This window comes from Salmo salar, chromosome 03, assembly GCF_965601325.2.
Source record: "Salmo salar chromosome 03, fSalSal1, whole genome shotgun sequence".
Lineage (NCBI taxonomy): Eukaryota > Metazoa > Chordata > Actinopteri > Salmoniformes > Salmonidae > Salmo > Salmo salar.
This window is the reverse complement of record NC_138293.1, coordinates 34,850,898-34,877,216: the sequence shown is the minus strand read 5'-3', so window position 1 is coordinate 34,877,216 and position 26,319 is coordinate 34,850,898. Positions and strand designations below refer to the sequence as shown.

The 26,319-nt window shown below is 40.0% G+C and overlaps 2 protein-coding genes across 2 annotated transcripts; both read left to right on the top strand.

Annotated features, from left to right (window-relative positions):
• The first annotated feature begins 663 nt into the window (after nt 1-663).
• LOC106599889 (5-beta-cholestane-3-alpha,7-alpha-diol 12-alpha-hydroxylase) lies at nt 664-4,296 on the top strand. The gene has a single exon (XM_014191240.3). The coding sequence runs from the start codon at nt 713-715 to the stop codon at nt 2,240-2,242; it is 1,530 nt and encodes a 509-aa protein (XP_014046715.1). The 5' UTR covers nt 664-712; the 3' UTR covers nt 2,243-4,296.
• Nucleotides 4,297-6,826: 2,530 nt separating this feature from the next.
• On the top strand, nt 6,827-12,295 carry LOC106599887 (5-beta-cholestane-3-alpha,7-alpha-diol 12-alpha-hydroxylase). The gene has a single exon (XM_014191239.3). The coding sequence runs from the start codon at nt 6,869-6,871 to the stop codon at nt 8,396-8,398; it is 1,530 nt and encodes a 509-aa protein (XP_014046714.1). The 5' UTR covers nt 6,827-6,868; the 3' UTR covers nt 8,399-12,295.
• Nucleotides 12,296-26,319: the final 14,024 nt, after the last annotated feature.

The window sequence follows — 26,319 nt, the reverse complement described above, 5'->3', positions numbered from 1 at the left end:
TTGCACTCATGCCTTGTTAGGGATTCAGGAGGACTTGGGTATATCTTGGGTATATCTTGGGTATGCGCATGTCTTCTTCAATCTTACCTCTCTTCTCAATTATCTTGTTTTGGGGCTGGCTCCACTGCTCTTTATGGTATGATACAGCATAAAGGCCCAAAATGCAACACTATTACAAATCTGAGAGAAGTTCTCTCTGCACATGTGATCTATTAAGTTTTCAAAATCTCAAAATCTCTCTGTAGTCTCCTGACTGAAACCAGCTGAAACCTGCATGGTCCTGGCCCTGAGCCATCTAAATACATATGCTTGAGGCAGAGCTATGTATAAACAATGCTTTTCCTTGATATTAATATTCTAGACATGTTTCATAGGAACATTGCAAGAACATTCCTGTGTCCTGTTTAGAGGGATAGGAGAATATTCCATCAATGTCACACCAAACATACAATATAAGATATTAATGTTCTATTAAAGTTTCATGGGAAAGTGCAACATATATGAGCATTTTGTGCTATAAAATGAAGTGTCAAAAAACCAAACAATGCTTACATCCTTACTGAGTCTGTATAAGTTCTTAGTGCTTAGAATACTAATGGCACTCTCACTGTGAATAGAATTGGGGAGGAGCATGAGTCATGGGTATTGAAAACACAAAATACACTTCAGCTGTGGCGCAGATGTGCTCTGAAAGAACAAAGAGGAAAGGACAATGGGCTTTCTGCTGCCGATCCTTCTGGCTCTGTTAGCCTCTGTCTTGGGGGGACTCTACCTCCTGGGGGCCTTCAGGTGGTGTCGACCAGGGGAACCCCCCTTGGACCGGGGCCCCATTCCCTGGCTGGGCCACGTCCTTGAGTTCCGCAGGGATACAGCAAAGTTCCTGGAGAGGATGAAGAGGAAGCATGGGGATATTTTCACTGTGCAGCTGGGAGGATTCTACTTCACATTCCTTATGGACCCTCGGTCCTTCGGGACAATTGTGAAGGAGGCCCGCACCAAACTGGACTTCAGCAAGTTTGCAGAAAAGCTGGTTCAGAGAGTGTTCAGTTATCACTCCGACCATAGGTTTCCTCAGATGTCCAGCAACAAGCACCTGATGGGGGACGGTTTAGTGGTCATGACACAGGCTATGATGAGCAACCTACAGAATCTGATGCTGCACAGTGTAGGGACAGGGGATAATAACCATATGACCTGGAATGAGGACGGTCTGTTCAGCTACAGCTACAACATTGTCTTCAGGGCAGGTTACCTGGCTCTGTTCGGTAATGAGACACCAAAATCCACAGGGAGCATGGAGAAAGCCAGAGAGGTCGACAGAGTGGAGTCCCAAAAGCTCTTCCTTGAGTTCCGTAAGTATGACCAGCTCTTCCCCGATCTGGCCTATGGGGTCCTGCTTCCAGGGGAGAAGAGAGAGGCGGAGAGGCTGAAGCGGCTGTTCTGGAACATGCTGTCAGTGCAGAAGGTGAAGACCAAGGAGAACATCAGTGTCTGGGTGCGTGAGCAGCAGCAGGAGAGGGAGGAGCACGGCATGGAGGACTTCATGCAGGACAGGTACATGTTTCTTCTCCTCTGGGCCTCACAGGGCAACACAGGCCCTTCTGCCTTCTGGCTCCTCCTCTACCTCATGAAGCACCCAGACGCAATGGGGGCCGTGAAGAAGGAGGTGGAGGAGGTGCTGAAGGAGACAGGCCAGGAGGGGAGGCACAAAGGCCCCTTTATCGATCTGACCCGGGACATGCTGCAAAAGACGCCCATCCTGGACAGCGCCGTGGAGGAGACCCTCCGCCTCACCACCGCCCCCGTCCTCACCAGGGCCGTGCTCCAGGACATGTCCCTCAAGATGTCCGACGGAAGCGAGTACCGCATCAGAGAAGGAGACAGAGTAGCCCTGTTTCCTTACACTGCCGTCCAGATGGACCCAGAGGTCCACCCCGACCCACTCACCTATAAGTATGACCGCTTCCTGACCGCAGAGGGGGGCAAAAAGACTGACTTTTACAAAGGTGGGAAAAAAATTAAATACTACAACATGCCATGGGGTGCTGGGATCACTATGTGCCCAGGACGCTTCTTCGCCACCAACGAGCTGAAGCAGTTTGTCTTCCTCATGCTCACATACTTTGACTTTGAGCTCAAGAACCCAAATGAAAAGATACCTGATATTGACACCAAACGTTGGGGCTTTGGGTCCATGCAGCCAACCAGAGACATCCAGTTTAGATACAGACTTAGGTTTTAAAACTGAGTGACTGACAAACCAGCCTTTGACAACGCTTTGAGTGTAAACTTCCATCTCACGAGCTGTTAATCCGATTTTGATTATTATAAACTATCTTGTGCCTAAACATAAATGTATCTAGAGTACATAGTACAGCAACAAGTGGTACAGTATTAAAATAACAGCATATAATTGTTTTGTTTTTTCAGAGGCAAAATTATCTACTAATTATCTACTAATTTTGCCATCAGCTGGAAATATTACATTTGAATTTTGAAATCAGGTACTATATCATATTTTTGAGTGATGAGTCATGAGGAAATGGTTTGCAGATAGTATTAGAAACATGTAGCAGATGTGTTGGAGACATATTCTTCAAGAAACAATATCACTCCCTAAAAACACAATCCTTGGTAGCTTTTCTGAATTTACAGATAAATTGGTCCACATGGAAAATTTCAGGGATTGAACCCGTAAATTACTTGATAATAGGAAATTCATTTATTTCCATGACTGCATTAAAAAGCAATTTTAGATTGACCAAGGTAGATATTTTCAAATACATGCAACTTAAAAGTTTTTTTCACAAAATGTATATTTCAAATCTTTTGGGCATCAGAGCAATCTTGAGGGAATCCTATTTGAGTGAGAAAATGAGTTTCATATGATAGGAAAGCTATATAAAACCTTGCAGAGAGCCTATCCAACTGACAATCTCTGAGAAAGAAAATCTAAACTATTGGATCCAAGACTTAAAAGGAACTGATATTGGCACAAGATGGAGGGAATGTTGGAACATAGCTAACAAAATTACAGTTAATGAAAATGTACGCTTAATTCAGTATAAACTAATGTTTAGAATGCATTATACAAGAGACAAAATTCACAAATTCTACAGCACAATGGCATAATCATGCCTTAATTGTAAAACTAACAATGACTCAATGATCCATGCTTTCTGGGAATGTTATAACGTCCAAAAGTTATAGGAAGTATTACAATGTACATTTACTTTTAATCCGTCTTTCCGCGTATTATAAAGACATGGCATATGAGGGTGCAGTGAGATACCCAGTGATGTAAAGTACTTAAATACAAATATTTTAAAGTACTACTGACAACCAAAAGTACTTGTTACATTTTGAATACTTAGCAGGACAGGAAAATGGTCCAATTCACACACATGAAAATGGTCCAACATCCCTGGTCCTTCCTACTGCTTCTGATCGGACACATTCACTAAACACACATGCTTCGTTTGTGATGTCTCAGTGTTGGAGTGATCTCCTGGCTATCTGTGAATAAAAAAAAGAAAATGGTGCCATCTGGTTGGCTTAATATAAGGTATTTGAAATATTAGATATTTTTACTTTTGGTACTTAAGTATATTTAAAATGAAATACTTTTAGACTTTTACTCAAGTAGTATTTTTTCCTGGGTAACTTTCACATTTACTTGAGTCATTTTCTATTAAGGTATCTTTACTTTTACTGAAGTATGACAATTGGGTACTTTTTCCACCACTGGAAATACCCAATGCGTTGGACAATACTTTTCTTGTCAATCTTCTTGAAAAAATATATACTTAACTTGAAATCAACCAATCCTCCATCCTTAACACAATGGAAATGTCAAATGCTTTCTTATCTAAATGTTGAAAGTGTGTGGGCAATGGAGAGAAACAAAATGGTGCAGTTGGAGGCCATGTTGCCGGAGAGTGATGCTGGGTGGTGAGCATGTGGGTCAGGGCAGGTGTGATGCGGTTGATTTTTGTGTGATGTTGTCATTTGTATGTGTATATTTTGTATTGTTAAAAAAATTATCATAAAATCTTACAACAACAAAAAAAGAAACACACAGATGTTCAAAACCAATTCCATGTAGGAGATGAATTTACATGTATTTAAAGCTACTGTGTGTACTGTATTCTTGCTTTTATTATCTTTTTAGTCTGATTCACTCATATTCTGACCCTGTACTATAATAATCATTACTGTTTTTATAACATTGTAATGTCAAGCATTGAATCTTTGTGTTTTTCCTCCTGTCAAATATAATAAAATATCCTTATAAAGCCTTGGTTGTGGTATAAGTGTTATACCCCTTTCATACACAGACAAAAATCCAACTTTTTTTTTACCATACCACCTTTTTTTGAACCTGCGTTTTTGTATATCTGAAAGGGGTAGGGGGTAAGAAAACATGGCATATTAAATCCTACCTCGAGTCCTAGTCATGAAGCCTGCATTTTTAGACCCTGTAACCAAAATACAGGTATCGGGTCTTATTCCAACCTCATAGTTTGGAAATATATAAAAAACACCGGGAAATCAGGTTTTTAACTGCACTGGGCCTTTAATTAAAAAAAATTGCTTGTCTATGGGCACCCTCCTGCATCTGGTTTTCAGGGGAAATAGAAAGAGAGCCTGTGATGCGACTTACGCTTTTGAACATTAACAAGGTGACACTCCATCTTAACTCCTCCACATTTACTGGATTGGTTCAACAGTGCAGAAGAGAACCTCCCCAGACAGTATTTTTTTCTCGTCAGGACCAGAAAGAAAGAAACGCCGCTCAGGCTGCTATGTTAGGTTAATCGAGAGATAACAGGGTTGACATGTTAAGCTAGACCCACTTAGTTTCCACCACAAAACACCAGAAAATGGTCAAAAAGAGTATTTACCAACTCACCAGCTTTTACACTACTATTTGACTAAATAAATATTTAAAGGAATAGTTTCACCATGTTAAATAGGGTTCAGTTCATGTAACAGGGTTGAACTTAAAATGAGCGAAAGATGTAAATGATTCACTAATCACATGAAATAAATAATAATATTCTGAAATGACTTTGTCAATACAACAAAATAACTAGGGATTTAAAATGATGATTACATTTCTTTTTTAAGTTTTGGGGGTTAAGGAGGGACATGCGGAAATTTGGCACTTTAGCAAGTCTTTATTCATATTAAAAACAGATTTATTGAATTCTCAATGTGGTCTATATTAAAGGGCACTTCATGTAATATAACAGGCTTTTCAAATTCAATTTTGGTGCACAATTTCTACTTAACATATCAAAGGGACGCAAAAGGCACTCTTTTCGTGGAACGACCCATGTAAAGTATCTTTAGAAAGTATTGACAACCCTTCACTTTTTCCACTTTTTGTTGTATTACAAAGTGGGGTTAAAATGGATATAATTGTCATTTTTTTGTCAACAATCTACACAACATACTCTGTAATGTCAAAATGGAAAAGTTTTTTAAAACATTTTTTTTAACTAATGAGAACTTGAATTACATTTTTTTTTATAGACTGCAAGAAATCCAAACAGATGTAATATTTCACTAAATAAAACATAATTGTAAAGCCCTAGTTATTTTGTTGCTTTGCCAAAGTCATTTCGGGAGATTATTATTTATTTAATGTGATTAATAATTTAAAAAATGCTTCAAGCTCTGTCAAGTTGGTTGTTGATCATTGCTAGACAGACATGTTCAAGTAGATTTTCAAGCAGATATAAGTCAAAACTGTAACTAGGCAACTGAGTTAGGAATGACGCCTGTAGCTTTGTATACACCATCCAAAGCCTAATTAATAATTCACCATACTCACTTTTTATTTTTTACAAATCTACCAATCATTGCCCTTGTTTGTTAGGCATTGGAAAACCTCTCTGGACTTTGTGGTTAAATCTGTGCTAGAGAAATTCACTTCTTGATTAAGGAGCCTTACAGATAATTGTATGTTTGGGGTACAGAGACGTGGTAGTCATTCAAAAATCACATACTATACCACATCTTCTGTCTGAAATAGGTATTATTGTCAATATAGTTAGTGTATCTCAACTGGGCACAGACGTAAATTCAATGACAATTCAATGCTTTGGTAGAGACTGTCTGTGGTTATTTGGGGTTGAAGCGTCCCCAAGATTCAGCAGCTCCCCAAAAGCTAAACTAGTAAGCTAAATAGAAGGAAGCTTTGTGGTATGCAATGCTACTGTGCACATAAAAGGGTGATGTATACTCCTGCAAATGTCATAGGCCATCATGTGGACACAAAGGGAAAATGTCAAAATCAGTCTGAGGTTACTAAAGGTGCTTTCAAATGCACACTCTACATGGACTGCTCAGGAGGTGAAAGTAGCTAGAATTACATCATTTGGTGGCTATGTCTAATCCACTCTGAACGACATAAACAGCTACTAGGCCTAACATTGTTGAGAGAAAAAAAGAATATGCTATATTTTTACTTTCATCACACCCAAAATAGAGATCGGAATGTACTATGAAGCTACTTTTCTACTTTGCTACTGTTTCTACTTTGGGAGTATAGGCCATCGACGATTCCTCTCCATTGCATTCTGTTCTGGGCTGTCTTCTCCAGATTATGAAACATACAGACTCTAAATGACAAAATATTTAGCACTTCCTGTAATATGAAATTAATTATTGGAATTTTTCTGACCTTTATACGTATTAACATTTGTTTAAACTGGAAACACCAAAGACTGTTCTGTACCGTTTGTCGGTGGTTTCTGGTTATTGTGCAATCGAGTTAGTCATTAACTGCTGACACGCCATAAAAAAAACGAAATCTAGCCGGGGCTCAGATTGTCTGTGTGAGAACAAAGAAGAAAGGACCATGGGCTTTCTGCTGCTGATCCTTCTGGCTCTGCTAGCCTCTGTCCTGGGGGGCTTCTACCTCCTGGGGGCTGTCAGGCAGCGTCGACCCGGGGAACCCCCCCTGGACCGGGGCCCCATCCCCTGGCTGGGCCATGTCCTTGAGTTCCGCAGGGACACAGCAAAGTTCCTGGAGAGGATGAAGGGGAAGCATGGGGATATTTTCACCGTGCAGCTGGGAGGATTCTACTTCACATTTCTTATGGACCCTAGGTCCTTTGGGATGGTTGTGAAGGAGGCCCGCACCAAACTGGACTTCAGCAAGTTTGCACAGCATCTGGTGCAGAAAGTGTTTGGTTACCACTCCGACCACAGGTTTCCTCAGATGTCCAGCAACAAGCACCTGATGGGGGACGGTTTAGTAGTCATGACACAGGCTATGATGAGCAACCTACAGAATCTGATGCTGCACAGTGTAGGGACAGGGGATAATAACCATATGACCTGGAATGAGGACGGTCTGTTCAGCTACAGCTACAACATTGTCTTCCGGGCAGGTTACCTGGCTCTGTTCGGTAATGAGACACCAAAATCCACAGGGAGCATGGAGAAAGCCAGAGAAGTCGACAGAGTGGAGTCCCAAGAGCTCTTCCTTGAGTTCCGTAAGTATGACCAGCTCTTCCCCAATCTGGCCTATGGGGTCCTGCTTCCAGGGGAGAAGAGAGAGGCGGAGAGGCTGAAGCGGCTGTTCTGGAACATGCTGTCAGTGCAGAAGGTGAAGACCAAGGAGAACATCAGTGTCTGGGTGCGTGAGCAGCAGCAGGAGAGGGAGGAGCACGGTATGGAAGACTTCATGCAGGACAGGTACATGTTTCTTCTCCTTTGGGCCTCACAGGGCAACACAGGCCCTGCTGCCTTCTGGCTCCTCTTCTACCTCATGAAGAATCCAGACGCCATGAGGGCCGTGCAGGGGGAAGTGGAGGAGGTGCTGAAGGAGACGGGCCAGGAGGTGAAGCCCGAAGGCCCTTTCATCAACCTGACCCAGGACATGCTGCAAAAGACGCCCATCCTGGACAGCGCCGTGGAGGAGACACTCCGCCTCACCTCCGCCCCCGTCCTCACCAGGGCCGTGCTCCAGGACATGTCCCTCAAGATGGCCGACGGAAACGAGTACCACATCAGAGAAGGAGACAGAGTAGCCCTGTTTCCTTACACTGCTGTCCAGATGGACCCGGAGGTCCACCCCGACCCACTCACCTACAAATATGATCGCTTCCTGACCGCAGAGGGGAGCAAAAAGACTGACTTTTACAAAGGTGGGAAAAAAATTAAATACTACAACATGCCATGGGGTGCTGGGATCACTATGTGCCCAGGACGCTTCTTCGCCACCAACGAGCTGAAGCAGTTTGTCTTCCTCATGCTCACATACTTTGACTTTGAGCTCAAGAACCCAGATGAAAAGATACCTGATATTGACACCAAGCGCTGGGGCTTTGGGTCCATGCATCCAACCAGAGACATCCAGTTTAGATACAGACTCAGGTTTTAAAAATGGTTGACATACACAAACCAGCCTTTGACAACATTTAGACTACTGTTAATCTGATGATGATTATTCTAAACTGTGTCTACACATTCATTTATCTAGAGTACATAGTACAGTAAAATGTGTTACAGTATTACAATAACTGGATATAATTGCTGTGTTAATTTAGATGAAAAATAATTTACCTTTTCTCTCTTTGAAAATGACTGGAAGGAATATTTTTGTTTATGCTTAGAGTCAACTGGAAAGTAGATATTGCATAATTGAAAGCTGACATGGACAGAAAAAAAATCTGTCCTGTAAAGCCGGTGAGTAATAGGAAAGGGTTACAGATAGTATTAGAAATGCACATATGTGATCTGTAAGTGAACTACAAAAAACATTAAATACTTGTTTAATAAGTGGCAAAAAATATATAAAAAGTTAACTTTATCCCATTACTCAACAATATGAAAGCAGACCTTATTAAATGGAACAATCTTCTCATACAGTACATCTAACTGGTGCACTCTAAGAAAAAAAGGTTTCAAATGGGTTCTTCAGCTGTCTCCATAGGAGAACCCTGTTTGGTTCCAGGTAGGACCCTTTGGGTTCAATTTAGAACCATCTGTGGAAAGGGTTCTACATTGAACCCAAAAGGGTTTTACCTGGAACCAAACAGGGTTATTCAAAGGATTCTCCTATGGGGACAGCCGAAGTACCCTTTTAGGTTGTAGATATCACCTTTTTTTCTAAGAGTGTAGAATACACCTCTTCAGAATGGCATGGCTCCCAAAGTTTTAGTACGTATTCTAGGTAATACCAATTCCCCAGAAAGTATACTCGGTCACAACAGACTTTATATGGGCAAATAAAACTCATAGAATATAAACAAAAGTCTCCCTTTAGGGTGGTTTTAACCTTCCAGACTTGGAATTGTATCAACTCGCTGAGGCTTTTACTTGCCTTATATTGTTAAATGTGCTAAAGAGGAAGATGCGCCTGCATATTGAAGATGCACCTGCTCATCCCCAAAATCTTTTCATGTATCTATTTTCAAAGGACAAAGCTAAGAACATTACCCTCTTCATAGTTAAGGAAAAAAAACATGGAAGAAAACGTAGCGTATTCTACAAGTAACAATATCACTCCCAAAAAACACAACCGTATAGAAGAATCCTTGGATAGCTTTTCAGAATTCACCAATAAATTGGTCCACATGGAAAAACTAAAGGCATAGAAACCGTAAATGACTTGGTTATAGGAAATAAATGTATTTCCATGACAGCATTAAAAAGCAATTTTGAATTGACCAATGTAGATATTTTCAAGTACATGTAACTTAAACGTTTTATATCACGAAATTTCAATTTGAAATCTTTTTTTTTATACATCAGAGCAATCTTGAGGGAATCCTATTTGAGTCAGAAAAGGATATTCATATGATAGGTAAGCTATATAAAACCTTGCAGAGAGCCTATCCAACTGACAATCTCTTAGAAAAAAATATAAACTATTGGAACCAAGACTTATAAGCAACTAATATTAGCACAAGATGGAGGGAATGTTGGAACATAGCTAACGAAATTACAGTAAATGAAAATGTGCACTTAATCCACTATTAACTAATGTATAGAATTAATTATACAAGAGACAAATTTTACAAATTCAACAGCACAATGGCAGAGTCATGTCGATGGCAAAAAACAAAATAGTGCAGTTGGAGGCCATGTTGCCGGAGAGTGATGCTGAGGGTGTGAGCATGTTGGTCTGGGCAGGTGTGATGTAGTTGATGTTTGTATTGTTTCAAAACATTTCATAAAATCTTACCAAAAAAAAAGAAAGGCACAGGTGTTCTAAACTAACTCCATGTAGGAGATGAGTTGACATTTATTTAAAGCTACTGCTGTGTACTGTATTGTTGCTTGTATTATCTTTTTAGTCTGGTTCACTTGGGAAGTTATTCATTACACTTTCTATAGTGTATCAATACACTCAGTCACTACAAAGATACAGACGTCCTTTCTAACTCAGTTGCCGGAGAGGAAGGAAACCGCTCAAGGATTTCACCATGAGGCCAATGGTGACTTTAAAACAGTTAGACTTTAATGGGTGTGATAGGAGAAAACTGAGCATGGATCAACAACATTGTGGTTACTCCACCATACTAAACCAATTGACGTTGTGAAAAGAAGGAAGCCTGTACAGAATACAAATATTCCAAAACATGCATCCTGTTTTCAACAAGGCTCTAAAGTAATACTGCAAAAAATGTGGCAAAGCAATTCACTTTTTGTCCTGAATACAAAGTGTTATGTTTGGGGCAAATCCAATTCAACACATCCCTGAGTACCACTCTCCATAGTTTCAAGCATAGTGGTGGCTGCATCATGTTATGGGTATGCTTGTAATCGTTAAGGACTGGGGAGTTTTTCAGGATAATAAATAAACAGAATGGAGCTAAGCACAGGCAATGTCGCCGAGGAAAATATGGTTCATTCTGCTTTCCACCAGACACTGGGAGATGAATTCACCTTTCAGCAGCACAATAACCTAAACCAATAAACCACACCTAAACACTTGAGTTGCTTACCAAGAAGAAAGTGAATGTTCCTGAGTGGCTGAGTTACAGTTTTGACTTAAATCTAATTGAAAATATATGGCAAGACCTGAAAATGGTTGTCTAGCAATGATCAATAACCAATTTGACAGAGGTTGAATAATTTTTTAAAAAATAATGGGAAAATGTTGCTCAATCCAGGTGTAGAAAGCTCTTAGAGACTTACCAAGAAAGACTCACAGCTCTAATCGCTGCCAAAGGTGCTTATACAAAGTATTGACTCAGGGGTGTGAATACTTATATAAATGAGATATTTCAGTATTTCATTTTCAATAAATTAGCAAACATTTCTAAAATCATAGTTTCACTTTGTGATAATGTGGTATAGTGTGTAGATGGGTGGAGAAAAATACATAATTAATATATTTATAATTCAGGCTGTTACACAACAAAATGTGGAATAAGTCATGGGGTATGAATACTTTCTGAAGGCACGGTATGCCACAGTGTGGACACAAAAGGCAGATGTCTAAATCAGTCTGACATTACTAAAGTTTTCCCAAATCCACACTCTACATGGACTACTCAGAAAAAGTAGCGAGAATTATATAATGTGGGGGCATTCAGTTTAATCCACCCTGAACCACATAAACAGCTACTAGGCCTATTTCGTAAGACTTGTACCCATTTGTGCCCTTAAAGAGAGACTGCCTTTAAAAAGCAATGAATCCTTTTGAAAAATGTCTATGTGGCATCCATATGAGTCAGAAGCAGTTATTCTAGTGTCAAAATTGACTAGTGTAAATAGGATACTTTTGGTCATAAAGTCAGTCTCGTCTAAAATGGAATTTGGAACATCCTGTGCGTCACAACAGGTAAATGACGGTTGGGTTTTGATTGACCCACTAACATGTGGTGAACAGCTGCGGTGATTGCTCTCTATCCAATAGCATAGACAGTGAGACAGACCTGCCCAGCAGCTACGTTTACATAAGATAACACGTTGTGCATTTTTTTTTTTACTTGAGAAATACTGCACCAAACACCTTAGTTAGATGTAAAATTGCTCAACTAAAACATCCTCGGCAAAAATGTACAAATTAAATTGTCACGCCGACTCATGCTCCCTCCCTCCGGCGCTCGAAGTCGCCGTTCTACTAACCATCAGCCCTGGCAACTATTATTACGCACACCTGTTCCCAATCATTAAGCACACCTGGTCATCATTTACACTGTGATTACTCCCGCTTTATTTATCCCTCAGTTGACATCAGTCATTATGTAATATTGTTTTCTCTCTTTCTGTACGCTGCTCATGTTTGCTCATCAACATCGTTTCTTTATTAAACTCACCTACTGCATCCTGACTCCCAGTGTATATTTTACATAAATACAGATTTCTTGAGTTATCTTAGATTCATTCTGGGGATTTTGAGGAAGTGAAATAGGCTTCCGCATCTACAGTTTATCATGGGGGACAAACATCATTAACCAAACATGGAAATCGGTCAGGAAACACACCTCGAAGACTGAAATCTTGTTTTTCTAATGAGCAACAGAAAAACACACGTGCCAATCGGCGTGTTCAGTGGCTCTTTAAGAGCAAAGGCAAATTGGTGATTTGTCTCTACAACAACTGTATGTAAAACTGAAACACTCCATTTAGTATGATTGGTTACGTATCATATAGTATATATTAATTTGTGGATGTTCAACACCCATTTCATATATGTTACGAATTACAATTCATATTATATGTTACGAATTTGCAAAACATATGTTACGAATCATGAAAACGTATTATATGTTACGAATTTTGAAAACCTATGTCATGTTATGAATTCTAGCTAGGTGCCTAATGTTAGCTAGCTGGCTAACGTTATCTAGGTTAAGGGTTAGGGTTAAGTTTAGGAGTTAGGTTTAAGTTTCGGGTTAGGGGAAGGGTTAGCTAACATGCTAAGTAGTTGCAAAGTAGCTAAAAAGTATTAAGTAGTTGAAAAGTTGCTAATTAGCTCAGATACTAAAGTTGTCTGTGATGAGATTCAAACTTGCAACCTTTGGGTTGCTAGATGTTCTCATTCTACGCCAACCCATCCACCCCGACCAAAAACCCTACTTACGTGTTTGCCATAAGTAACAATCTGTCTTATTTAACCGTACCAAACCTAACATATCATACTAATTTGAGTGTCTTGGATTTTAATCTATGGGACCAGGCTATGAATCAACATGTAAAACTGATTGGATTTGCAAAAAGTCAACAACATAAGGGCATTTTTTTTCACAACTTTTTACCTAAATCCAATGACATGGTGAAATGTTTTGTTGATTTCACGCTGAATTCATGTTAGTTGACAACTCAACCAAATGTAAATCGAAACTAGATGTTGAAATGACATCTGTGCTCAGTGGCCAAGCTATGTGATTAAATCTGAACTTTCAACTTCATATCATACTCCACATCATACATAGAGAACTTGTGAACGGCAACCAAAAGTATATGGGTCTCTGTCTCACAGTCTGATACATCAACAAATAATTTGTGGAAAGGAATATTATTGGTTGAGAAGGTGGCATGGTATATCCTTGCTTTAGTTCAACATTATGGCCTATCATTCAAGGCTCAAATTCATATTTTGTATTTGGTGAATATTACCTCATAAATAGCTACAATGAAATGAAATGTCTTAATTATTTGCACACACTATTTGGCTATACCCAATGAAAAGGTTACATTCTCAATTGTATATTGAGAATTATTTGTGATTTATCATTATGGTCTTTTTGTATTAATTTAATTAATTAATTTTATTTTTTCTTATATGGGTTTTCCTGTGATACATAATTTGGGGAAAGAAATACAAAAATAGCCCACAACTGGCCAGTAATAGGGTTAGACTGAGCAGTCACCTTGCATTAGGTTTCTTCTTAATGTTGGGCAGCCCAAGATGGCAGGGAAATATACAGCACTTCAGCTTCCATAGTGCTGCCTGCATTGTGTTCAACAATATGGGCCATGGTTACTGAAAAGAGCACATACAGTGTGATTGTGCTGTGATGCCTGGGGCAAGATAATCATCTGTTCCAACGTGGAATATTTACTCCCATTTTTCCATTGGTACCTTACAACTGAGCACTGGCAACTAGGCCAGGTACTGTAGAAGACCTGTTTACAACAGTGAACAGCTTGAATTTGATTTACACTAGCAATAATAATAAACAGCATGTCACGTCCTGACCATAGAAAGATGTTATTTTCTATGGTAGAGTATGTCAGGGTGTGACAGGTTTTTTTTCTATGTTTTCTATTTCTATGTTGTCAGGTTCTAGTTTTGTATTTATATGTTGGGGTTTTGTGTGGGATGATCTCCAATTAGAGGCAGCTGGTCCTCGTTGTCTCTAATTGGAGATCATACTTAAGTAGGGTTGTTTTCTATCTGGGTTAGTGGGAGATTGTTTTTTGAGTAGTGCATGTGTTCATCTCTGCATCACGGTTTGTTGTTTTGTTCTTTAGTTTATGTTTCACAGTGTAATAAAATGTGGAATGACACACACACACACACACACGCTACACTTTGGTCTGGTTCTCCTTATGACAACCGCGACACAGCATAACAATCTTGTATGCACGTTGTGCCATTTGAAAGACACACTGTCATTTATTCCAGTTTTGAGTACCTTTGTTCTGGATAAATCCACACTCTGACATTTTCTAATCTTTCTGACAGCCCTGTCTAAACCATAATAGAAAAAGGTTCTGTTGGTTGGTACTTTTTCTTGGATAGGGCATACATTTCATACATTTGATTTTAATGGATTGCCTTATGGCCAAACGTTTATGTATCTTATGTATGAAATGTATACATTGGAGAGGTGAAATACCACAGTTTTCATTTGAATACAATTGAAATAGAACCTCCTCATTTGCTTATGACATGACTATTCACCTTTTACGTTTCTCCACATTAATACGTAAAGGTTGTCTATTTTACTGTACATATTTAGAGAAAACTGTAGAGGTTATTCTTTCCGTCTGAGTTGCTTCTGTGAGACGCACACATACACACGCTGTTAGTTAAGTCACAAGGCTCTGTACTCGAGGTTCAGAGTAGCATCAGTAAAACCTTTCTGGGTGAATGAATGGCTGTGACAGAACAGAAGTCATCCTGGATGAAATAAACAAATAGTAGAGCTACAGTAGTAGAGCTAGAGCACCAGTCATGAAGGCGACTGACTGACCAAGCCAGGGAACAATGGGGCCATTGGCAGGAGTCCTGAGTGTCCTGCCTGTACTTGGTGGTGAGGAGTTTTGAAGGAAAATGAGCCATTGTCTCTCTGTCATCCTGCTTCCGTCCCTCGGGGAAGCTAAGCAACGTCTCTGGAAGCCATCCCAGAATGCTCCACTGTGAAGAATACTAGTCTGGTCAAACCTAGCCGGCCCCATGGAGAGGTAGGTGCTTTTTTTCCATTATCCATTTGCGATGCTCTTGTTTTACCTCAGGGGGCTCTTGTGATGTATTTCTTTTAATGTAATGCTATGTACTGTAGTTAGATATGAGTCCACTAAAGCGCATGGGAGGAGAATCAATCTCCTTGTGGAGAATTGTTTTTGTATTGTCCCTTCAGTCTGCCATACAAGTACTACATGCAATGATAATGTAGATTATAATAATCATATAGTTTTATAGTCAAACTTTCTTTGCTGGCAGTGTGCAAAATAATCATATTTTTTACTTTGTTTTATTTATTTTATTACAGAATATTTAATATATTTCCTTTATCATTATAGATATTTTATGTGATATGAAAATGATTGAATATATATTAAAATATATGTAACGGTCGTCGTATATAGTGGACCAAGGCGCAGCGGGTTGAGTGCTCATTTTATCTTTTATTGAACACTTAATGAACAAAACAAGAAAACGTACGAACGAACAGTATTGCAGGCTAACACAGCAGTGCAAAAACAACTTCCCACAAGGGACAGGTGAAAACAGGGCTACCTAAGTATGACTCTCAATCAGCAACAACGATGTTCCTGATTGAGAGCCATACCAGACCAACACAAAGAAATACACAACATAGATAGAGCATAGAAATACACAACATAGAACATAACCAAAACCCCAGAATACTCTGAACAAACACCCCTCTACATAAACACATATATCAACAAACCCCGAACCACATAAAACAAACACCTCCCTGCCACGTCCTGACCAAACTACAATAACAAATAACCCCTTTACTGGTCAGGACGTGACAATATATGAAAATAAAATATTATTTACTCTCCAGGCTGTTATTCCAGAAAAGGCACCAGGATGATAAGGCAGACACCCTCTACATGAAAAAACGTGTTATTTCCAACAAAACTTTCTTGGGTTCTCATAGACCAGACCAGGTCACTTACATTATTAAAGAGTGCCTTTGGTCATCAGCCAGTTAAATGGTACCTCAGGTTATCCTCCAGTTACCTGTTGGCACAATTCAAAAGTACATGCTGTATATTAGCAAAGCAACAAGGTCATTGACCTGACACTCTAGGTCATTGACCTGACACTGAAGCACATTTGAAATCTGACAGAAAGTTCCCAAAAATGTTATCTTCTCTGAAAACACATTACTATTCAAATGTTTTTCAGCCGGACATTGCTGCTATACAGTATTAGGGCATTTCAGTATTATTATGCACATGTTCAATGACTTCATTGGTAGTCTGTATGTAATCAACATTCTCAGTATGGCAAACCTCTAGACATGTGCTGTGTTGACAAAGTAATAGTTACATAGTGGCAATAAAACCTATTGAGATTCATATCTACTATTCTGCTGGCATTTCTACACTGGCGATTGCATGTCACTAGGCCTTCCTTGCTCATAGTATTGCATGCAGTGTCCTACTGTACAGCTGAATATGCTCAGTGTAGGCTCACCTCAGGCCAACCACCTGATGCTTCCTGTGAGTCTGAACCAACAAGTCAGAAAATACTGATCCCTTATTTTAAGAATGATTATGCATAAAATATACAATATCTTCTATATTCTCAGTGTACAAATGGGAAAATAATTGGGCTTTTGCTATGCAGGAACAAAGCCACTGGGCACAAACTGGTTGAATCAAACATTTTTCAACATCCTTTGTCAAAGTATTGAGGTGGAATCTAAGTCGAAAATACATTGGATTTGAAAAAAGTAATCAACGTAAATTATTGCTTTTTCCGGGTGAAACTTCAACCACAGGATTCTGTCACCATAGTAACCAACTTTCAACGAAGATGCACGTCTGCATCTCAACCAAAAATCTAAGTTAAAGAATAGGACTGAATCAAATCAAACTTTATTTAAAGTGCATTTAAAGTTTGATTTGATGTAGTCCTATTCTTTAACTTAGACTTTTGGTTGAGATGGAGACGTTATTCCAACCTATCAATTATTAATTTGTAGACAAACTGGAATTAAAGCCAGACTAAGTCAGTGGCACAGATGGAACGATCCAAGCAGTAGACACATTTCCTTGCATTGACAACCAAACACTATTCAATATCACTTTTGAAATACAATAAATAGCCTATTGTCGACAAGTTTACAAATTATATGTTGGACTTACGTCACCAACTCAACCAAAAATAAAAGTTGAAGAATGGGATTAAGCCAGTGGCTCAGATGAAACTATCCAAGCAGTAGATACCACTCCTTTAAATGTTGATATTTGGTTGCATTGTCAGCCAAACACAATATGACCTTTACAGTAAATAGCTTAAAGTTAAGGCCTTCTTACACACTAATGTAACATTCAAATCAAATTGTATTGGTCACATACACATATTTAGCAGATGTTATTGTGTCTGTAGCAAAATGCTTGTGTTGAGGCCTAATACTGTTATGTAGTCTGTACATTTACATTTTCGTCATTTAGCAGACACTCTTATTCAGAGCGACTTACAGTAGTGAATGCATACATTTCATACATATTTTTTCCCGTACTGGTCCCCCATGGGAATCAAACCCACAACCCTGGCGTTGCAAACACCATGCTCTACCAACTACTCTACCAACTGAGCCACACGGGACCTGTAAACTTGATGATTAAGATGGAGGCATGCGTGGCCACGCAGTCATGGGTGAACAGGGAGTGTAACGTCTGCTTCCAACTCACACCCTCAAACACCTGGATCCCCTGAACGCAGCTCACTCTCCAGATCCCAATCACCTGAATTCTAATCACCTGTTCACACACCTATATGTCATTTTGACACACTATTTAGTTCAGTTCTTTGCACCCCATCACTGTGAGATATTGTTTGTTTTGTGACACACGTCTTTCTCGTGATTTACTCCTCCAGTGTATGATAGTTTTTGCCTGCCTCACTAACGACGCCTTTTGCCTATTCCCTGCCTGTATTTTAGCCTATCGGATTTCCCGTTATCTACCTACTTCCTAATCTCTCAGACTACGTTACTAGCCTTTTCCCTGCCTGTACTGTTGCCCTTTTGAACCCCCTGTGTATGACCTTCTGCCTGCCCCTGAACCCAGCTACCTGCCTCCTCCTGTGGTCCATTGCAATAATCACCTGCTGCGCTCTGCGCTTGAAACCAGCTCTCTGTCTCCCATCGTGTTCAATATAGGGAGTACAGGAGGTGGCTGAGTATGCACCCTTGTGGGGCCCCTGTGTTGAGGATCAGCGAAGTGGAGGTGTTGTTTCCTACCTTTACCACCTGGGGGCGGCCCGTAAGGAAGTCCAGGACCCAGTTGCACAGGGCGGGGTTCAGACCCACGTCCCAAGCTTAATGATGAGCTTGGAGGATACTATGGTGTTGAATGCTGAGCTATAGTCAATGAACAGCATTCTTACATAGCTATTCCTCTTGTCCAGATGGGATAGGGCAGTGTGCCGTGCGATGGCGATTGCATCATCTGTGGATCTATTGGGGCGGTAAGCAAATTGAAGTGGGTTTAGGGTGTCAGGTAAGGTGGAGGTGATATGATCCTTAACTAGCCTCTCAAAGCACTTCATGATGACAGAAGTGGGTGCTACAGGGTGTTTAGTTATTTAGTTCAGTGACCTTTGCTTTCTTGGCTACAGGAACAATGGTGGACATCTTGAAGCACGTGGGAACTGCAGGCTGGGATAGGGAGAGATTGAATATCTCCACAAACACTCCAGCCAGCTGGTGTGCGCATGCTCTGAGGACGCGGCTAGGGATGCGTCTGGGCTGGCAGCCTTGCGAGGGTTAACACGCTTAAATGTCTTACTTACGTCGGCCACGGAGAAGGAGTAACACATCCATGGTCATCATTTCTATATATGAAGTGTGCATGTTCAAGATAACATTCATAGGTTATCGCAGGTCTATGAGATCTTCACAATCGCTGTAATAATCTGTGCAGAATCTCGAACGGCATCGATCACTTGCACACTGCACACTGCAATCCAGGTCATTTGGCTGTGCTAATAGAGAGAAGCATAGTGATAACACATTAATACTGTATGTTGTATAAATAAACAAAATATATGACAGTGTATTCCCATTTGAACTTTGATATGCTTTTAAATGGTTGAAAGAGCATTTCAGTGACAACTAAACCAAAAATCAGACACTGCATAGTGATAACGCATTGGAAATTCAACAAACTTTTGGCTGTCTTTTTGATTGGGTGAATATAGGTTGTAATCTCATTGATCAATGTTTCAACCAAAAATTACCCAATTATCCACATTGAAGTGACGTCGTGTGCCCATTTTCAAGGCTCTGACCGTGTGAAAGATGCACCATAGACTAAGCCATCAGATTCAACACATTATTTAAGTACAGCTAATGTGTTTCTATAACCATTTGCATAAATATATGCAATGTAGATGTGATGTAGATGTCTAATTAGTGACCAGCTTTTAATTGCGTCCCATGAATCTCAACAACACGTACCTTTTGAAACTCTACGGTGTAGCTACAGTCCAAGCAGAATAAAAGCTTGTTAATTCTCTTACTAAGTAGGCTTGATATGATCTGATTGCCTAATTCTGACCAAACATTTGCTGTAGCATTTGTTACAGGCTAGGCTAAGGGTTGTGTAGTGGTACAAGATAGCCTTTTGTCATATTGTTTCAGCCTGAGACAGCAATGCATGCATGACCATTCAGATACATGGATGCCACCTAGTGTTTTAAAACCTCCGGTGGCGAAAACAGATGTGATGGTTCGAAATTACATACTGTACCATTAACAATGAATATGACCTCTTGCATTAAAGAATACGATTATATTATTTGCATATTGCACATGATGTATTCTCTCCCTACCTGTGAATACAATATATTTTATTGTTTGACCAATCAAAATAAAAAATGTAAAACATGCAACAATGCATTAGTAAGTGGATTTTAATGAGGTTATACACCACATAAATTCTTATAAATATTGTATTACCATGTATTTTCTGACCTCTTATCTGTATCAAAGTATTTTTTTATGAAATCAGCATCATCTTTTTATACTCTAGCATTATCTAACTATCAAACATACTCCACATAAAACCATAAACAGGCCCTAACGGGCTGACATCAACACCTTGATCTTATTACTGTACTAGTCATGTAATATCACTTAGACGGTGGCAGGAGCAAGAGTCATAGATATACGATTCTGCTGTCAGCTATTGTTGTGTAAGACAACACGGCATGGAGGAGCTAGGGAGCGTTGGCTGATGCTATCATATTAGGCCTGTGGGAGCGCTGCCAGTGGCTGAAGTTCACTGAGTTGGTGGTTCTGTCTCTTACACTGCAGTAAAAGGCTGGCTTACTAAGAGCTCTGGGGGTGTTGCTTTACTAAGCATTTCTCTGCTACTGAAATCCAAATGACCCCGAATAGGTCTGCTGCTCTTCGGGCCAGGCCTGGGTCCACCCCATGACATGGTCAGTTATGACAAGATAATGTTAAAGTTTAAGGACCTCCAGCACTCCAAGCAAGCTTTGTTGTTTGTTGCTTGGTTTGTTTTAAGGGGAAGTTGTGTGGAGTGATTCTCCTCTTGACCTGATAATCATGCAATGTATTTCAGAGCACATCAATATTAGAACATTACAGTCATTCTTTTGCTGTATAAATATGAATGTATTTTTTTATATAAATATATGTGGATCTCATGGCAGAATCCTGTTTGAGTTTTTTTTTAATTCTGTATGGAGGGCATCATTATATAATCCAGAAAGTGATTATTGCACATTTATAACAGAGAGTACTTAATTGGTAATCTTCTTAAATTAGGGTAAAGCAGGGGCTTGAAGATATTTGAAATTGAGTTTTAGTGTAGGGGTTTTATAATAATGGGAAGTGCGAAAAATGTGTGTGAGAAGAGCAGGAGAGTGTGAAGTGACCAAAGGTTGTGATGTGGGTCGCATAAGGATGACATGAAGTCAGCTAGTAACTTCACAAACATCTAATCATCTTGACAGACAATATCTTAATTGTGAGCTGTAGGATATAACACTTTCAAATCAATTTTTTTCTCTTAAGATTCAACTTAGATATTAGCACTGCTTTCTCTTGCTTGCTGCCTTATTGAAAGTTTATAACAATGCCTGGTGCTTTCACCTCAGAACCCAGGTGAATGGAAAATGTGGTGCTCTTCTGGCAATTTTCATGCATTTTTACATGAAGCGGCTTAGAGTGTCTTTGATATGAGCGAAAGACATGGTCCATGCCAAGTAGACAGTACTCGGCACTCTTTAGAACATATATGGGTGAGGAAAGATACTGTATATAAATGCTTTTTAGATATTCCCGAGCAATCAAGAAACATTCCCACAACATTAGCTAAGCTTCTGTCACGGTTGTCGTATGATGAAGGAGCGGACCAAAGCGCAGCGTGTGTATCGTTCCACATTTTCTTTATTAAACTGTGAAACTATGCAATACATACAAATAAACTAATAAACAAAACAACAAACCGTGACGAAGCGGTGCAACATACACTAACTCAAAATCCATTCTCCCACAACCCCATGTAGGAAAAACAACTACTTAAGTATGATCTCCAATTAGAGACCAGCTGTCTCTAATTGGAGATCATCCCAAAAAACAACATAGAAATACAGAAACTAGAACATAACATAGAAAATCTAAACTAGACAACCCCGTTACGCCCTGACCTACTCTACCATAGAAAATAACAGCTTCTATGGTCAGGACGTGACAGCTTCCCATGAAGATATAGTTAGGGTTTACCTAACATTAGGATGATAACCCAAAAACATTCAAAGAATGATAAAACATTTTAATAATTTAATAACATTTTCAGAAAATGTTTTAAATTAAATATCCTTGGAATGTTCTACTAACATTCACTAAAATGTTGTGCTCAACAGCTGTAATAACCACCACAGAACATTCCCCAAACGTTCTCATTAGGTTTCCAGGTAACGTAATAACAGAATATACCAGTGATGTTTTTAGACATACTGTCGCAACAAAATGTGAGAGCAATATAAATGTTTCTGAGTAAACATTACGGGAATGTTTTGCTAATGTTGGTGGAGATTCTATTAAAAACACCCATACCAACAACCACCATGCTCTCAAAAAGTTATAGCGTGACGTTGTGTCATTGTCACGACTGTCGTAGGAATGAGCGGACCAAAGTGCAGCGTGTGTCGTTCCACATTTTATTTATACTGTGAAACTATGCAATACATAAATAAACTGAATGACAAAAATCAACAAACCGTGACGCAGAGATGAACACATACACAACTCAAAATTAGTCACCCACAAAACCCAGGTGGAAAAACCACTACTTAAGTATGATCTCCAATTAGAGACAACGAGGACCAGCTGCCTCTAATTGGAGATCATCCCAAACAAACCCCAACATAGAAATACAAAACTAGAACCTAAAAATAAAAATAGAAAACATAGAAACCCCCCCCCTGTCACGCCCTGACCTACTCTACCATAGAAAATAACATCTTTCTATGGTCAGGACGTGACAGTCATGATTGTTGCAATAACGTTCCCTAAACATTCTTCAGAAATCATGTCTGGATTCAATTCAATTGGTTCTGAGAAAGAATTACTGGAACATTCCGCTAACTTTAATGGAGATGTCATCCGAGACACCTACCTATGTATAGGATCTTAATTTGACCAGTTTCTCACAGCAGGAAAATAATCCTAGTAATGTGAATTACTAGGTGTATTATATTTAATTGAAATGTTGGTATGGGTTAATACATTTTTTGTTAGGGCAAATCAAGTCTGAAATGTTAAAGTGGTAATTAAAAACTTTAAGAATTTTTAAACCTTGAATACACTACACATTTTTTTTTACTGTGGTGCACGAAAATTTGTCCTGCAACAGGGTGGTCTAATTAAGATCCTGTATAGGCCTAACAACCAATGATGTATATTGATAACAACAAACAGCCCAGCAAACTGGGAACATTCCCAGAACATTAGCTAACATTCCAATTAAGTTCCAGTTAGGGATTGAGCTAACATTAGGATGATAACATCCCACAAACATTCAAAGAATGTTTTTGATCACCAATATATACTGCGCAAAAAAATAAAGAGAACACTTAAACAACACAATGTAACTCCAAGTCAATCACACTTCTGTGAAATCAAACTGTCCACTTAGGAAGCAACACTGATTGACAATACATTTCACATGCTGTTGTGCAAATGGAATAGACAACAGGTGGAAATTATAGGAAATAAGCAAGACACCCCCAATAAAGGAGTGGTTCAGCAGGAGGTGACCACAGACCACTTCTCAGTTCCTGCTTCCTGGCTGATGTTTTGGTCACTTTTGAATGCTCGCGGTGCTTTCACTCTAGTGGTAGCATGAGACGGAGTTTACAACCCACACAAGTGGCTCAGGTAGTGCAGCTCATCCAGGATGGCACATCAATGCGAGCTGTGGCAAGAAGGTTTGCTGTGTCAGTCAGCGTAGTGTCCAGAGCATGGAGGCGCTACCAGGAGACAGGCCAGTACATCAGGAGACGTGGAGGAGGCCGTAGGAGGGCAACAACACAGCAGCAGGACCGCTACCTCCGCCTTTGTGCAAGGAGGAGCAGGAGGAGCACTGCCAGAGCCCTGTAAAATGACCTCCAGCAGGCCACAAATGTGCATGTGTCTGCTCAAACGGTCAGAAACAGACTCCATGAGGGTGGTATGAGGGCCCGACGTCCACAGGTGGGGGTTGTGCTTACAGCCCAACACCGTGCAGGACGTTTGGCATTTGCCAGAGAACACCAAGATTGGAAAATTCGCCACTGACGCCCTGTGCTCTTCACAGATGAAAGCAGGTTCACACTGAACAGACGTGACAGAGTCTGGAGACGCTGTGGAGAATGTTCTGCTGCCTGCAACATCCTCCAGCATGACCGGTTTGGCGGTGGGTCAGTCATGGTGTGGGGTGGCATTTCTTTGGGGGGCCGCACAGCCCTCCATGTGTTCGCCAGAGGTAGCCTGACTGCCATTAGGTACTGAGATGAGATCCTCAGACACCTTGTGACACCATATGCTGGTGCGGTTGGCCCTGGGTTCTTCCTAATGCAAGACAATGCTAGACCTCATGTGGCTGGAGTGTGTCAGCAGTTCCTGCAAGAGGAAGGCATTGATGCTATGGACTGGCCCGCCCGTTCCCCAGACCTGAATCCAATTGAGCACATCTGGGACATCATGTCTCGCTCCATCCACCAACGCCACGTTGCACCACAGACTGTCCAGGAGTTGGCGGATGCTTTAGTCCAGGTCTGGGAGGAGATCTCTCAGGAGACCATCCGCCACCTCATCAGGAGCATGCCCAGGCGTTGTAGGGAGGTCATACAGGCACGTGGAGGCCACACACACTACTGGGCCTCATTTTGACTTGTTTTAAGGACATTACATCAAAGTTGGATCAGCCTGTAGTGTGGTTTTCCACTTTCATTTTGAGTGTGAATCCAAATCCAGACCTCCATGGGTTGATAAATTGGATTTCCATTGATTATTTTTGTGTGAATTTGTTGTCAGCACATTCAACTATGTAAAGAAAAAGTATTTAATAAGATTATTTCTTTCATTCAGATCTAGGATGTGTTGTTTAAGTGTTCCCTTTATTTTTTTGAGCAGTGTATATTTTTTAAGAAAATGTTTTAAATGAAATGTTCTCCTAACATTGATTAAAATGTTGTTCACAAAATCTGTAACAACTACTACAAAGCAACATTCCCATAAGGTTCTCATTAGGTTTCCAAGGAATGTAATAACACAATGTTCCGGTAATGTTCTTGGAACATACTGCCACAACAAAATGTGGGAGCAATAAAAGTTGTTCTAAGGAAACATTGCAGGAACGTTCTGCCAATGCTGACTGATATGTTATTCAAAAGACCCTTAACAACAATCAGGGAATATTCCTAAAATGGTCTCATAAAGTTATAGCGACGTTATAACATGATGGTTCTAATAAAGGTCCCTGAACATACAGCGCATTGCAAAAGTATTCATCCCCCTTGGCGTTTTTCCTATTTTGCTGCATTACAACTTGTCATTTAAATAATTTTTATTTGGATTTCATGTAAGGGACATACAGAAAATAGTCCAAATTGGTGAAGTGAAATGAAAAATATTGTTTAAAAAAAATTGGTGCGTGCATATGTTTTCACACCCTTTGTTATGAAGCCCCTAAATAAGATCTGGTGCAACCAATTACCTTCAGAAGTCACATAATTAGTTAAATAAAGTCCACCTCTGTGCAATCTAAGTGTCACATGATTTGTCACATGATCTCAGTTTATATACACCTGTTCTGAATGGCCCCAGAGTCTGCAACACCACTAAGCAAGAGTCACCACCAAGCAAGTGGCACATGAAGACCAAGGAGCTCTACAAACAGGTCAGGGACAAAGTTGTGGAGAAGTACAGATCAGGGTTGGGTTATAAAAAAAATATCAGAAACTTTGAACATCCCACGGAGCACCATTAAATCCATTATTAAAAAATTGAAAGAATATGGCACCACAACAAACCTGCCAAGAGAGGGCCGCCCACCAAAACTCATGGACCAGGCAAGGAGGGCATTAATCAGAGAGGCAACAGAGACCAAAGATAACCCTGAAGGATCTGCAAAGCTACACAGCGGAGATTGGAGTATCTGTCCATAGGACCACTTTAAGCTGCACACTCCACAGAGCTGGACTTTATGGAAGAGTGGCCAGAAAAAAAGCCATTGCTGAAAGAACAAAATAAGCAAACATATTTGGTGTTTGCCAAAAGGCGTGGGAGACTCCCCAACCATATGGAAGAAGGTACTCTGGTCAGGTGAGACTAAAATTGAGCCTTTAGGCCATCAAGGAAAATAGATGGCGCTACATACAGGGAAATTCTTGAGGGAAAC

Coding starts and splice junctions, on each gene's coding strand:
- LOC106599887 (XM_014191239.3), top strand. CDS start 6,869: ATGGGCTTTCTGCTGCTGATCCTTCTGGCTCTGCTAGCCTCTGTCCTG.
- LOC106599889 (XM_014191240.3), top strand. CDS start 713: ATGGGCTTTCTGCTGCCGATCCTTCTGGCTCTGTTAGCCTCTGTCTTG.